At 35.9% G+C, this 15,636-nt stretch overlaps 1 protein-coding gene across 2 annotated transcripts in view; it reads right to left on the bottom strand.

Moving 5' to 3' along the window:
- The window catches only part of LOC116872991 (COBW domain-containing protein 1), a 53,345-nt gene that overhangs the window by 17,844 nt on the left and 19,865 nt on the right, over positions 1–15,636 (bottom strand). For both annotated transcript variants that reach the window (XM_032866565.1, XM_032866564.1), the window contains 5 exons: positions 12,957–13,016; positions 11,560–11,597; positions 6,073–6,119; positions 3,936–4,022; positions 1,203–1,247 (listed from right to left, as the gene is read on the bottom strand). In XM_032866565.1, coding sequence (XP_032722456.1) covers positions 1,203–1,247; positions 3,936–4,022; positions 6,073–6,119; positions 11,560–11,597; positions 12,957–13,016 — 277 coding nt within the window. The remainder of the gene's footprint in view (positions 1–1,202; positions 1,248–3,935; positions 4,023–6,072; positions 6,120–11,559; positions 11,598–12,956; positions 13,017–15,636) is intronic.

Raw genomic sequence — 15,636 nt, 5'->3', positions numbered from 1 at the left:
GCCAACAGATGAGTGGCTTCTGAGAACGCATACCAAATCCATTCCCCAGCTGTTCACACGCACGCAAGCAGCTGCCTCCGTTATGCCTAACGCTGAGGGGGGTAGTCTGTCAGCACCTCTAATCTCCGCCATAGCAGACAAGCCTCTCAGCTAAGACCTCTGCTGCACTTCCAAGGAAAGAATCTTTGAATTAAGGACTGGGTTGGTGCTAGACTGCCAGCTGTGAGCCCCAGAGCTGCCGGCTGCATGCTGCTGGGCCTATCAGCCGCTCAACCACTCCTGCTAAAAAATGAGCTTAACGACATATCCCTGTAAGAAATTTTCTGAAGTCATAATAGCATTCACTGGAAAACCGAATTCAATCCAAACAAATACATTTCACAGATGTTTCAAGACTATGTCTATTTTATAAAGTAATGCACATCTGTATGAACAGAATAAAAAGACAGAAGAACCTATAGGAAATGGAAATAAAAATATAAAAAAGAATGTGTTAGGAACTTAAAGGTTCCATCTATTTTTACATGACATTATTTTTGCAGCTATACAAAAAACTAAGAAGTTTTAAAAAAATATTACAATGTCATTTAGGTACCTCAAGCTAAGATGAGATTCCTAATAAAAAAAAAATATATATATATATATACATATATATATATATATATAAATTTTATTTATTTGACAGAGAGAGACAGCCAGAGAGGGAACACAAGCAGGGGGAATGGGAGAGGGAGAAGCAGGCTTCCCGCTGAGCAGGGAGCCCGATGCCGGGCTCGATCCTAGCACCGGTGATCATGACCTGAGCCGAAGACAGATGCTTAACGACTGAGCCACCCAGGCGCCCCAGAGATTCTTAGTAATATACTCTTACAGATTTCTATACTAGTTACTTTTATGAGTGGATGAAAAGTCCCATGTTTTTTTTCCTTATGAAACAAAAACACAGTTACCCAGTCTTACCATGGCTCTTAGTCTTAGCTATAAGAAGCAAACATACTAACCAAATATGCCAAACTAATCATAAAGAACATTCAAAACATTTTGGGGCCCCATTTTTTTAAAAGGCACATGTATCTTTCTTTTTTTTAATCTTTCTTATAATAGAATCAAACATATTTATCAATTAATATTAATTATTAATACTTAATAATTATTAACTAAAATTATTTACTGTCAATATTGGGAATGGATTTTAAAAGTACCTTGATCTTTGTGTTTCTAAAATTTTTCCCAGTCCGTTTATTGATCTGAAATAAACATAAAAATGGAGAAGGGTAAAAAGGTAAATGTTAAACTTTTTAAAGATCAAAAAGCATATTATTTCTAAAATAGAAAATAAGCATATACAAATACACCCAGAGGAAAAAAAAAACAGAAAAACAAAACTTACATTTTTTTTTTTTTAAAGATTTTATTTATTTATTTGACAGACAGAGATCACAAGTAGGCAGAGAGGCAGGCAGAGAGAGAGACGGAGGCAGGCTCCCTGCTGAGCAGAAAGCCTGATGTGGGGCTTGATCCCAGGACCTGGGATCATGACCTGAGCTGAAGGCAGAGGCTTTAACCCACTGAGCCACCCAGGCGCCCCAAAACTTATATTTTTTTTATAGCTTATCATTTTTTATCTAATCATAAATCAGGTATATTCCACTTCAGTATTAAAACATGACAGGCAAAAATCTACTGCATAACTGACAAACTAGGGGCTACTTTGTGAATTATAAAGAGACCTTCACTTTAGAAAAAAGGATTCATAAACATCCAGTAATTCTAATGTTCTCAAAATGAGAAGAAAAATCAAGACTTTTACTGATACTCAATTATCCACAAGCACACATTGTGGAAATGGCTATACACAGGCTAGAAATAAAAACCTAGTTGTGAGTGGCTTTGACCCCAGGCTGTCCTCAGTTTTCACAGTAAGTCAGGCATTCAGGTTCTTCCACAGAATAACGTCTTTGTTCTTTAACTAGAATCCATACCCACTCTGCCCATCCTTCCCTTTCTGATACTACTAAGATAAGGAAAGAGGACTCCTTCTGTATGGCACCAAAATACTTGTTAAATTCTTTTCAACATACTATACACCTCATCTATTTCTCTTTAGACCATTAATTCCATTGCCTTCAGCATTACTTGCTTAATATATGTGCCTTTTTTCAAGCTTGTTCTCATGGGTAAGGCTTCCCATCTACAATGATTCTAAGTCAAGTCTCTCTACCATTTCACATAGTTCTTAATCTTTTCTACTGAATATACTGTATAACCTGATGGCCACTTCCTCTCAGATATGTTCACTTTCAAGTCTGATGTAAAATGGAGGGTCAACACCCAAAGGGTTTGTAATTTATCGAAGCACTGTGTCCAAATTCTTTCCTGGTACGGCTGTACAGAGCAAGCAGGCAACGAACTGGCTACCAGTCAACAGTGCTGATGTTAGAGGCCCAGCTTAAACAGTCAGCCGGCGGACAGAAAGCACTGTAGCAACAATCCTTCCTTTTGTGACAAAAATGTTTGCTACATGGATTTATGTTTTCCTTTCCAGCCATCACAATGATGTAGAGGATTTTGAAAAGAGAAAATTTAGGAGACCAGTGTCAAAAGAGGTAAAAGAACTAATCTCCATTCACTGCTTCCATCTTTCTAGACTTTTCAAAAATAGCAACCATTTTTCTATTTATTTTATTCACTGTAGCTTGAAATTACTATGTAAACCAGGAAACAAAATCTACACTCTAACAGTAACAGTAGCTAACAGAGCATTTGCTACATGTTGGGCACAGTGCTAAGTTTACCAACACTGTCATGAATGCTTTTACCGAACTTAATGAAGTAGCCATTATTTCCTGTTTTAGAGAGGAGAATTTAAAAGAGCACACCAAGAAACAGACCAAGGAGTAAAACCCAACCAGATTCCAAAGTCCATCGTCTTAAACACTATGCAGCACTACCTGCCCTCCACATGCAGACAGTATTAGTTTTCTATAGTAAAGACTTAAAGGATATTAACATTAAAATAAAACCAAATATGCAGAAAAATAGGAATTTCTTTCTTCTTTAATCATTAATCACTGCAGCCAATCTCCTCATGAGCCTTACCTTTACTGATTCAATTTATAACATACTATGTAACCTGGTACTGACAGAATCAAAATGCGATGTCAGCAGATTACATCCATTAAAAATGACTAATAATAAAAGCGATTGAATGTCTCTTTGTAGATGGCATTTCTTAATTTAGGTCTTAAAAGATAATTCAAAGTCCCTGAACTTTCATCTCGTTTGAAAAGTCCAAATGACTGTTGGGTCATTTAGCACAGATTTGACCACCATTCATATTGTCCTATGTTGACCAACCTTGGCCATGGACTCTGAAGACATTAAAGCAAGCTGGAAGACAGACACATTTAGTTGACAGTCAAGGAAGACAGGTCAGTGAGGGTTCAGGGAAAGGAGACCACCTGAGTCAGGGCAGATTTCACAGGGGCCCAAGGGAGAAAAGGAGATGCTGGAATGACTCTACAGAATGGATAAAACAGAGACAATGAAGGAATTCAAGGTCTGGCAGAGTGAGAGTGAGAACATGTAAGAGTAAAGAAAGGATATGGCAAGACACATCCATGGGAAAGTAAGTCGTCCTTAGTTAAGCTGGAGAACTCCTTGTAGGGAAAGAGTCAAAGAGAGGACAGGAAAAAAGAGGATGGAGTCAGAAGACAGTGACTATCAAGTCTATGAATTCTAACTATATTCTGTAAGAAATGGGGAATGATTTTATGTATTACTAAGAGTCAATTAGGCATCAACAATAAGTGATTCCAGAACGGTATTTGAAGCAGGTCAACCTTGAACCTCAAGTTTCTATAGGGTAACACTGGAAAAATATTTCGTATAGCGCAGTTTGGATTTGTAGGTAATTAACACATAAAACTTCATACCTAATAGCTGTTCTTAATTTGCTTAAATCCTCTTCTGAAACCAAGTCTGTTTTATTAATGATGATGATATCTGCCAAAGCAACTTGTCTAAATTAGAAAACAAAGAACAGATGTCAAAAGAGAACTGTTAAGAAATTAAAAATAGAAACATCTTCAGATCAAATAGCATTAAGGACTATATAGTATTCTATATGGTAATTGGTTTTACTCATATTTATCATCTTCAAATAGTAGGAATAAATTACATATATCACTATATAAATTCAGTTTTTGCATGTATTCATTCAAAAAATATTTACTAAGTGGTCTCACTTGCTACTCTAAAACTGAAAAGACAAACCCCCAAAAGTTTACAATCAAGAATCATTTTCAACTCATAATTTTCTTTGTAAAGAAATGCATATAATTCAGATATTCAATATGGTAAAAACATGGACAGTCTACTGACTAAAATATTCCATGTTATCACATGGAATTTTCAGAGAAATAAAACAAATTAACACTAACACTAAACAGGTTTTTTAAAACTACAGAAGATACATCAGGATCGTAAACAAGTATCTTCTTCATCATCACTAGAAATGTATCTGTATACATGTATCTGTAAAACTGATACACAGACATTCAAGTTAAAGAATGCCATTCTGTCCCATTGATAGAATGCTAGATAACAAAATAGCTTACTATAAACAGAAGTTCTATTTTCTGTTAACAGGAATAGTAGAGCTGAGGATTCCTTAAATTTTCCTCAATTCTTCAGGGAATTTTAATCACTGGGCTATTTATTCCTAATTCTAGTTTTATGCTACCTGAAGATAAAGCCATTTATTTCAAAGGAGATAGCCAAATTCTTAAAAATAAGTTAACTTTGATTTACTGAAAAGTCAAGTTTCAACAGTATGTACATTGCATCATAATCTCATTTCTGTTTAAGTAAGTTTTCTATGAATAAAGATTTAATGTGGACATCACCAAATATAAACAGTCACTATCTTTAAATTGCAGCCCTTCTATATTTAACTATATTTATTTATTTTTTTAAGATGTATTTATTTGAGAGAGAGAGAAGGAGTGGGGGGAAGGGGCAGAGAGAGAGGGTGAGAGAGAGAGAGGCAGACTCCCGGCTGAGCACATAGCCTGACTCGGGGCTCGATCTCACACCCACAGAACATGACCTAAGCCAAAATCAAGTCGCTTAACTGAACGAGCCACCCAGGTGCCCCCCTTTATTGTTGCTTTTATGACACTTTGCTATTTTCTATTTGGCTTATTTATATTTTCCATAATAAATATACTTTAATAAGGAAGAAAATAACAAAAGTGTTTAAGTTCAGTCTAATCTGAATCATACCTACCTGCGCACTGCAGTGTTCAGGCAGGATTACAGCACCACCGAGCACCATACCGCAGAATGAGAGGGAGCCAACTGCTTGCCTGCCTGCCATTATTTGTCTGGGTCATCCTCAGCAAATCTCAGGGAGACTCCCCCTTAACCTCAGCAGCGCACTTAGCAACAGTGGTATATCCCAAAGCCTTCTTCCCCCATTAGGAAGAATATGCTTAGGGTAGGCAAACTGATTTAAATATTTTTAAGTCTTAAGACAACCCAGTAAGGATGAAGGTATTAAACACAATTTATAATCCTCTTGAATCCCAATGAAACTATATAAGAACAAAAAAACAGTTTTAAATGTTCACCATTCCCAAGCTCCTCTCAAAGAACTGCTATGCCCAACAACACTCATTTTAAGCTGTATATAAAAGTTTTAAATAAAATTTTGGTTATCAGGGTACCTGGGTGGCTCAGTGAGTTAAGCCTCTGCCTTCTGCTCAGGTTGTGATCTCAGGGTCCTGGGATCGAGGCCAGCATGGGCCTCTCTACTTGGTGGGGAGCCTGCTTCCCCCTCTCTCTCTGCCTGCCTCTCTGCCTGCTTGTGATCTCTCTGTCAAATAAATAAATAAAATCTTTAAAAAATTTTTTTTTAGTTATCAGACCATTATAAACAGCAATTCAATTTCAGGGAAAAGAGATAACAAATTTTCCTTGACTGTGTTTCTATATTTCTCACTTTGGTTTTCAGAATAATTTTCTCTTTTCAATTAGCCAGTAATCAATATATACTTTGAACATGAATACCTAGAAGCTTCATTGATAAGGCCATCTGGTTTTTCTTCTTCTAAATGCTAAACAAAAACAAAGTTTGAAAAAAGTTACTGTGGGAAAACACAAATGCTAATGTCAACACAAAGAATTTTACTTTTGACACCTTTCTTGCTTCTAATATAGATTTCAACAAGTTCTATTACTGAATACACAAATGCAGAGCTAATTTTTCTAATGAAATAATTTTATTCCCCATTTGTAATTATTTTCCCACAGTGAACCTGTGGGAATTTTTGGGGGGAAAGGGTAGGACTTAAATTCTGTCCCCCTGACATCTTTTTCTTGAAAGGAAAACCTTCCAGATTTAGATAATGCCAATAAAAACAAAGAGCATTACAGTTCAAATTATAGGGCATTTCCTTTTCACAAAACTGTTTTTGTTCTAAATATTCATTATTACTTACATATAAAAGAGGCAACCACTGAAATAAACTTTCTTAAAATCTAATACACTTCCATCCATCCCAGTCCCACACCTCACTTCGCACCCCAGCATCACACACAATACAGATTCAGTGCTGAGCCCTTCCTAGTCCCTCGAAACAAGCTGTGGGAAGGCCTCAGCCCCAATTCTAGCCTAAGAACAGCTGATCATTTAGAGAAACCCACACCTGACTGACCTGGCCCCTCAGTGTAACTATTTACCTTGCTGACCTCTCCAGAGTCAAGCCAGCTCCAAAAAAATATTGTGACACTGACTCAGGGACCCACAAGCAAGCTTTCATCTCCCTAGAAGCAGTTATTACTTTTCCATAATTCTATTTAAATCCCTAAAGGCATCAATGCCATAAGGTTCATCCTGCAAAACATTCCACCTTCGTTACTTTAATCTTCAATACTTGCTCCCTGTCATAAGAAAAAGCTTGTGAGGTTAACCTTGTGAGGTTAGAGGCAATTTGATTATATTATATATTATATATTTGATTATATTAATAGTCTTTGTATTTGAAATCAAACTTTGCAAATTCTTAAATCATTTTACATACATTATCTCATTTAGCCTTCCAAGAATTAGAGGAAATGGCTATTCTCATTTTATAAAAGAAGAAACTAAATCTAATATTGTCACAATAGTATCACAGGATACTCTTTTATACAGGGGTATTTTTCAAAAACTGAAATCATAATATAAGTAAAATGATCATAATTTTAAAACCTTGTGAATGAAAGCTTTTTATGTCACATAAAATCAATCTTGGATACAGATGTTACATAAGTGTTAACAATCACGTAAGAGTATACTCCTAGAGATTACCTAAAAATTGCATTCATTATTCCATTATCATTACAGTATTGAATCAAAAACTGTTCCTTGCCAAAAGGCGAGTTTTCTATTTTTGTTAATTTATTTTGTTAATTATTCTTGGCCTGAGGCCACTGCAAACCCTATTACTATGCCTGTAGAGAATAAGGCTGTTACCATCCTGGAAATAGTTAACTGGCACCAGGCTCAACAAATATCTGTTGAATGAATTCTAGTTAACACCCCTATTTGTTGACAAAGATGAGTGGATGTTGTTATTTGAAATATTCTATATAATGTGCAGCAACAAATCCTCTTCTATCCAGCAGTTCATCTATTTAATAAAGACGTATTTTTAGCAAGGTACCTATTTCTGAAAGATCCTGGGATATTCCAGATTTGAAAATCTGAAACATTTTTCAAAATATTGTATCAATGACCTTTTGGGAGCTTTATTTACATATGAATTTGGGGCTATCTGGCTGTGAGTTGGTGGTGTATAAAAAAAGACATAGCAGAAAAATTAGATTTTTTGGTTTTGAATTTCCATACCTAAATGGAAATAATAGTAGTTTCACAAAGTTACCCATGTTTTTAACATTTACTTCTCCAGAAGATGAGAAATCTATATGTAAAGCTAAGTGGGAAAAACCAACATTTTACTACCTTCAAGCTGTCAAGAAGTACCAAATATAAAAACATGTTAAAATCCCCAAAATAAAAATGGCCAATGTGTACAATTCTACTATGGATAAAGCACATAATTATCACATATAATTACGGAAAAAGAGACAAAATCCCCATTCTATGCATTTTTGAAGGCCATACAAACATAAAGAAATAATAAATGCACACTAGCATTTATTTTCTCCGGGTTATCAGCCCGATATTTACTTCCCTTAAGCAACTTCCTATTTCCCCAAGCCAAACTCTGCAAAAAAACTAAAATCAGTGTCTGTTATTCAAAGGGACATTCTCCAGTATTCATGACTCAGATGGATAACTTCCCTTTATAAAGTTAAAAAGTAGGAATTTTGATATTCTATTCTACCTGTACAAGCAAGGAAGGAAAACATCTGCAAATTTTTTTTCCAAAAATTTTAGAGTGCGTGTGTGTGAGAATGTATACCTATACCCAAAGGATTCCTCATCTCTGCTGAGAGACCATGGCTTTTGCTTATCTATTAAAAAAGACAAAAATGATTTTGGTACTAATGAACACAACACTTCCCAAAAATCAAGGTTCAACCCTCCAACTCAGCACACATAAGAAAGAAAGAAACCCTCTGAAATAATACCACTGTAGACCCGACTTCAGCAAGGGCTACCAGGTATCCTCTCCTGCAGAAACAGAAATAAGCTGGACTTATTTCACTTCTTTCCCTTTGGGTCACTGTTTTTGACCCAAATGGAAAGAAATCTAGTGTCAGAGATGTCAGACGACATTTTAAAAAAAGCATCAGCAGCTCTCTTTTCTCCAAGGACTGGTTATAGATCTGACGCTATTTCAGCTGTTAGAAAACGATTGTTGCATAATGTCAATCTATTTATTTTTCCAGTCTTTTCCAAGCCCAACTGTTTTCTGACTGAATTGTTTCAACAGCTAGTGCAGTGTAACAGAGGAGCCGGAGAGAAACCTCTCACTTGACCTTTCCTGTGTAACTTCATCCATTGATTCTATTGCATTCAATGCTGTCACGTTTGTAGAACTGAAAAGAACAATGTTGGTAGCCTGGGTGTCAAGTCCTGAGAATAGAGAGCTGTCATTTGAAGCTGTCCAATTCTTTGCCCGTGATTAAAAAATGAATATTTCAGATCAATGGGTGGCAATCCCATTAGAGTGATAGCCCATGATATCAATTACCACTTCAGTTTCAATTTGGCTGCCCGGCCACAGGGTACCATTTCTCAGCTTTCCTTGTGATGGGCCGGCTCTGTGAGGCGTGACATCCTTAAATCGTTGCCCATCATCCAAGTGTCATTACTGGCGCTGCCTCAGAATGCTCTGAATCACAAGCAGCTACTGGGGTCAAGCTGTGCAACCAGAGGAATTGGACAAGTGGGCAAATCCTTCATATAAAGGAAAAGTTATTTATCTGGCATCTGACTTAGAAAATCTAAAGTTTCCATTATCCTGACAGTATGTCAGTTTTGTGTAGGTATATTGATTTAATAATTGAAGAGGTTTTATCAAGGTGGCAGGAGGTTAAACGTTTACTGTGTTTGCATTATTCAGAATGTTGCTTTGTTTATTTGGCCCCAATTACACTGATAATAGATTCTACTTAACTCCTCTGTACATCCAAATACACACATAAAATTATTCAACTCTGGGTGTGATACGTTAAGTCTATCAAGAAAACAAATAAAATATCTTAACTGCTACCTCTCCCATGGGTATCCCAAATTTGGTAATAAATGTATATAAGAGAGGAGTTCAAACATGCCTATAGTAAACATACAGAACTAACAACTTGATTTATTTGGATTCCTACATAAATATTTTATTAGGAATATCATGATTTCAGAAAAGTCAGAATTTTTCTGAGTAAAACTGTAATATTGGGAATCTTTCTTTGATTCTTTCTTTCTTTCTTTTCTTTTCTTTGATTCTAATAAATTTGGACTTAAAATCTACAAAGAAATAATTTTCCAAACAGGTCAAATTAGGTGCTCTAATCCTGAGGGAGCTAAAGGGCTAGTGAAGGGATATTGGGAACCACTTAATAAGCCTGCTGTATTCTGAGAGCATAACTTTACTGAAGGTTTGGAAGGAAAACATTTTTAAGATTTTATTTTCTTAAGTAATCTCTACACCTGACATGAGGCTCAAACTCACATCCCTGAGATCAAGAGTCACATGCTCTACCCACTGAACCAGCCAGGTGCCCCAGTAGGAAAACGTTTTCAAATTAACAAATTCAGATATACAATGGAGTAGAATACAAAACTGACGTGTATTTTAATTTTATGTATTTATTTGACAGAGAGAGAGAGAGAGAGATCTCAAGCAGGCAGAGAGGCAGGCAGAGAGAGAGGGGGAAGCAGGCTTCCCACTGAGCAGAGAGCCCGATGTGGAGCTCGATCCCAGGACCCTGAGATCATGATGTGAGCCAAAGGGAGAGGCTTAACCCACTGAGCCACCCAGGTGCCCTGAATGTGTATTTTTAAATATTAAATTTAAACTTCTGAGAAATAATTATTTAGAAGGCTATCCACATCCTAGATTGAGACGGGGAGATGGAGGATAATTTCATTCTCTTCTCCCTTTAGTAGTATTTCACTTGGAAAGTTGAAAAATACTGTTTTATTTTATGCAACATGTTTCTAAAAATCTTTCTAAGTGCATTTTATGAATTTAAGTCCATTTAAATGCATTTGAAGAACTTGGCAGTTACAAAAACATTCACAGGAGGTTGCCTTTTAAGGGAGAGTTTATCCTCAATACACATATGTATAAATCCTGATTTCTTCAAAATAAGGTAAAGCAATTATTATTATTATTTTTAGTATAATCCATCTTATTTTTTTTATTTTTTTTTAATTTTATTTTTTATAAACATGTATTTTTCCCCCCAGGGGTACAGGTCTGTGAATCGCCAGGTTTACACACTTCACAGCACTCACCATAGCACATACCCTCCCCAATGTCCATAACCCCACCCCCTCTCTCCCAACCCCCCTCCCCCCATCAACCCTCAGTTTGTTTTGTGATTATGGTTTGTCTCCCTCCCAATCCCATCTTGTTTCATTTACTCTTCTCCTACATGGGGGGTTAAGGGGGTAGGAGAAGCAATTATTTTTTAATGCAATTATTTCCAGTTTGTGTCTGATAGAAGTTTAACACGAGAAAAAAGTTCTCTTATGCTTTATCAAGCTTAATTGCTTCTACCAAATGGAAAAATACATCAACATTGAGGCTGAGTCCCAGTAAGGAGTTACACATACCCAAACTTTATCCTGTAATATCATCTTTACAAAATATTACACTTCCAACTTCTATCACATTAAGCCAGAGTAATAAAAAATACTTAATTTTAAAACAATAATTAAAAGACACAGAACTTTCATCTATTGCTTATGATATGAGCAATAGATGAAGTTAAAAAAAACCTTTTGTTAAAATAGTCAAACAAAAATGTAGAATAATATAATCAATTCCCAAATACCTAGCTTTTAACAAATTATTAGCAACTCAGAGCAATCTTTCAACTTACTTTTAATCCATATTTTGAATCCACAACAGTTATGATACCTACAAAAGAATACATCTTTTAGTCACCTTTATGTTTGAGAATGAAAATCACAACCTATTTAAGTTCACAAATTTTACTCAGTAAATATTTTTTTGTTGTTGTGCCAAAGCTGATATTTAATTCAATTCCATGAACAAGTAGACACATTTCAAATGTGTACTGAGTGCCTAGCACCATTTTAAGGCATTAGAGAGGTTATAAAATACTTTTTTAATTGAATAAACAAAGAAGTAAATAAGAAAATAAGATTTCTCTGGCCTTTAAAAAGCTTACAATCCAAAATATAATGAGACAAATTCCATAACATAAACTGGAATGTGATAAACTACACAAGACAGGTTATTTTCAGTTTATATTCACATTATCAAAATCAAGACTTGACTTTTTTTTTTTTAAAGATTTTATTTATTTATTTGACAGACAGAGATCACAAGTAGGCGGAGAAGCAGGCAGAGAGAGAGGAGGAAGCAGGCTCCCTGCTAAGCAGAGAGCCCAATGTGGGGCTCGATCCCAGGACCCTGGGATCACCACCTGAGCCGAAGGCAGAGTCTTTAACCCACTGAGCCACCCAGGCACCCAAAAATCAAGACTTTTCTTAACATTTAATTTACTGCTTAATAAACCTGAGATGCCTTAAGATATCTTATTCCTAGTAATTTGCATCAAATCTAACTCACACAAGTATTTTCCATAACACGTACCTAAGTTTCCAATGGTCAATTAGTTTGGCAACCTCTGAATTTGTACGTCAAGTAATTTTTTCAAATGGTAAGAGCAGAATGAGTCTGATGATGCCTAGGGAAATCAACCAGCTACACACTACATACACTAGAGCCAAATGATTAGGCACAGTCTTAAATTTCACTCTTGAGTCTATGGAAGACCTGGTTTAAAGAAAGGTAAAGGGTAGGCAGGTCATAGTTACTTCATTCAGAAAGTTTCCTTATGTCTTAAATGAAGTCTATGAATAAAATTGCCCAAAAGTGTTAAGGCAAAGAAGTAAGGGGTGGGAGGGGGCTTTGCTTAATTCTTATCTTCAAGGGAAAATGAAAGCAGAAATAGGATCCTCATACTGCATATTTTAAATAAAGTAGAATAAATCAAACATAGGATATAAGAAACTGACATAGCATTTTAAAACGAAAACCTTAGTAGAAGCACTAAATTAGGAGCTGACATTGAGACCTTACATCTAGTTCTACCACTGTCTGGGGCTTTGGAATCTTACTTCATTATCAAACTAAACAAATTTAAAAAGAGTAAAAATGCAAAGAATAAAATTATAATGTGAACAAAAGAAAATTTTTTAACTATAACATTTTACTTGAAAACAAAAGAATATTTGCTTCTCAACTTACCATCAAGATAAATATCAACCCCTAATTCAGCATCAACCCAAAACATAGAAGCTACAGCACCTGAAAAATATATAAAATATTCATCAAACAAAAATATTTACTCAAACTGAGAAACACTATTCTAACGAGGCTGTTTTAACGTGTCCTAACAGAATTAGCAGGCAAATACATATACAAATGATGTATGGCTTTCCAAATTTCTTTATGGGAATTACAATGACAGAATCTTTTGCTATTTGTACTCATTTCTTCCCCTCTCCCTTTTCGCCCCCAACTCTGAAAAAAAGGGAAGAAAGGAAAAGAAAAACAGATCAGCTCGTATCACATACAAACCCAACACCAAGCTTCTGTCGATGCCATAATAATCTGCCAATAGATACTACCAAATAATTTGGGCACTACGGATATGTGCACATGGGACTTATTTTTATGTCTTCTGTCCCTAATTTAATAATCATACAGTTCATAAATAATCAGTTATCTCTCTAAAGGGAAGCAAAACACAACATAGATAATTCGGAAGCCACTTGACCGAAAAAGAGAAAAACTTGTAAGTTTTAAAGAAGAAAAAGACCAGAGGCAAAATTGTATACTCTGTGGCACTACCAGTAAAACCTTATACTGTTTATTTAATACCAATATAAAATGTGGGTCTGAGGAAAAATAATTTCTAAATAAGAAATTAAAACTTGTTTTTGACACACACTGGTTCAGTAGCAAAGCACACGCCCTGATTAGTATGCCACCACACAAGAAAAGGGAAACTGGCCGTAAAGAAAGTATTTGATTTTTCAAAGCATCACAGGTTCAGTTAGTGACAGGGCTGTCTAAAAGAATGAGTACTGGGGAAAAACAAGGATAACTGAACTCATTCCCATGTCTGAAGCTGTCCACCTAGCCCGAGGAGATGTGGTCCCCCACGCATCACTCTGTGTCAACAGTGAAATACCTGTCAGCTGTTTACAGTGATTACTCATGCAAGATATAGCAAGGGCCACAAGATCTAATGGTTTCCTGATACCTATTGATTTTTTCCCAAAAACTTAATAGTTTTCCAATTTGACTGAAATAGGATTTGTGAGTAACAGGAGAGAATCAATGCCTGTTCTTCTCAAGGAAATTACTTTACCATGACAATTATTTAGCTTAGAACTGGAGAGTGTCAGTCTCCTAAACGGGAAACAACTGAATTGCCAATAAGAATTTCTTCACTTACTTGGCTAACAACATGATTTTAATTAATGAGGGAGAAAAAAAGGAAATCTACTATGAGCACCATTACTCCAAACAGTAAGTCATAAAAGAGACTTAATTTTTTTCACTCAATAAAATGCCACCTTGCTCATAAACCTTTTTTTAAATTCATGGATTACTATTCAAATAGCTTACAAGTCCTACACAGTTAACATTCGTGTTGTATTAAGCTGAATTACAAGAGGGTATTGGAGCTTTTTTTCTAAATCTGATGTGCATCTTTGGTAATATCAGGCTACCCAAGAAGGAACTATCTGAAACTCAGATGCAGGTGGTTAGCAAGAGGAATAAAGATGAGAGAGTACGTTGATCAGTAGTTCCCAAACCCAGGCTGATTTTTCTCCCCAGGGAGTATTTGTCAACGTCGAAAGATATTTTTAATCGTTTCAACTAGGGGAATGGTACTGGTATTTAGTGGGTAGAAGCCAGGGATGCTGTTAAACATCCCACAAGGCAAAAAAAAACAGAACAAAACAAAGAAACAAAAACATCCCACAGTCCCTGAGACAATCCCTACAAAAAGGAACTATCCAATCCAAAATATTTAAGTTGTGCCAATGTTAAGAAACCTTTAGCTAGATTATAGAATCTCCCTTATTCAAAACCAATTACAACAAAAATTTAAAATAAAATTTTAAAAGCCAAATTTTTATCAGCAATAACGAAATATATAACCTCCTACGATGAATACTGAAGAGTGATAGTCTAAATAAGAAACAAAGTCCTATGTGACTTCTGATAATTCTTCATTCTACCCCCACCAATAAATGGTTGTAGGGCAAGAGTTTACAGAATCCAAATACTTATCAGAAACAGCTTTCAAAATGGTACGGGAAACTGAACAAGAAGTAAGTAAAATACAGGAAAAAGTCAACCAAGGGTAAATTTTCTAACCATTTTTTTTAAAGATTTTATTTGAGAGAGAGAGAAATGAGAGAGCATTAGAGGGGAGAAGATCAGAGGGAGAAGCGGATTCCCCGTGGAGCTGGGAGCCCGATGCAGGACTTGATCCTGGACTCCGGGATCATGACCTGAGCCAAAGGCAGTCGCATAACCAACTGAACCACCCAGGCGCCCACCATTTCTACATTTTTGGAGGAGGGGGTCACCTTCTAGGGCTCAGAGCAAAATGAATTGAAAGGTCTGAGGCTCGAGGATATACCCACACGTAAAGATATGGAATATATATTTAGGAGTAGCTGGAGGAAATTCAAGAGAGGAACACTTGGGTACTTTAAAGAGAGCTGAGCCTGAAAGTCTGACTGCCCATCTGAGAGATCTGACTGGATCTCTCAGACAACATTTTTCCTTTGCTTCCCCTTCCCTGCTCCCAGCAATACCCAGCATTCAAATTGAGGCCTAGGAGAAAAACACATTTAGGTAAGATGGGTAAGATATTAAAAGTAATTCAACACCATATGTAAAT

This window comes from Lontra canadensis, unplaced genomic scaffold, assembly GCF_010015895.1.
Source record: "Lontra canadensis isolate GAN:19392208 unplaced genomic scaffold, GSC_riverotter_1.0 scaffold31, whole genome shotgun sequence".
Classification (NCBI taxonomy): domain Eukaryota; kingdom Metazoa; phylum Chordata; class Mammalia; order Carnivora; family Mustelidae; genus Lontra; species Lontra canadensis.
This window is presented reverse-complemented; position numbering and strand designations above follow the sequence as displayed.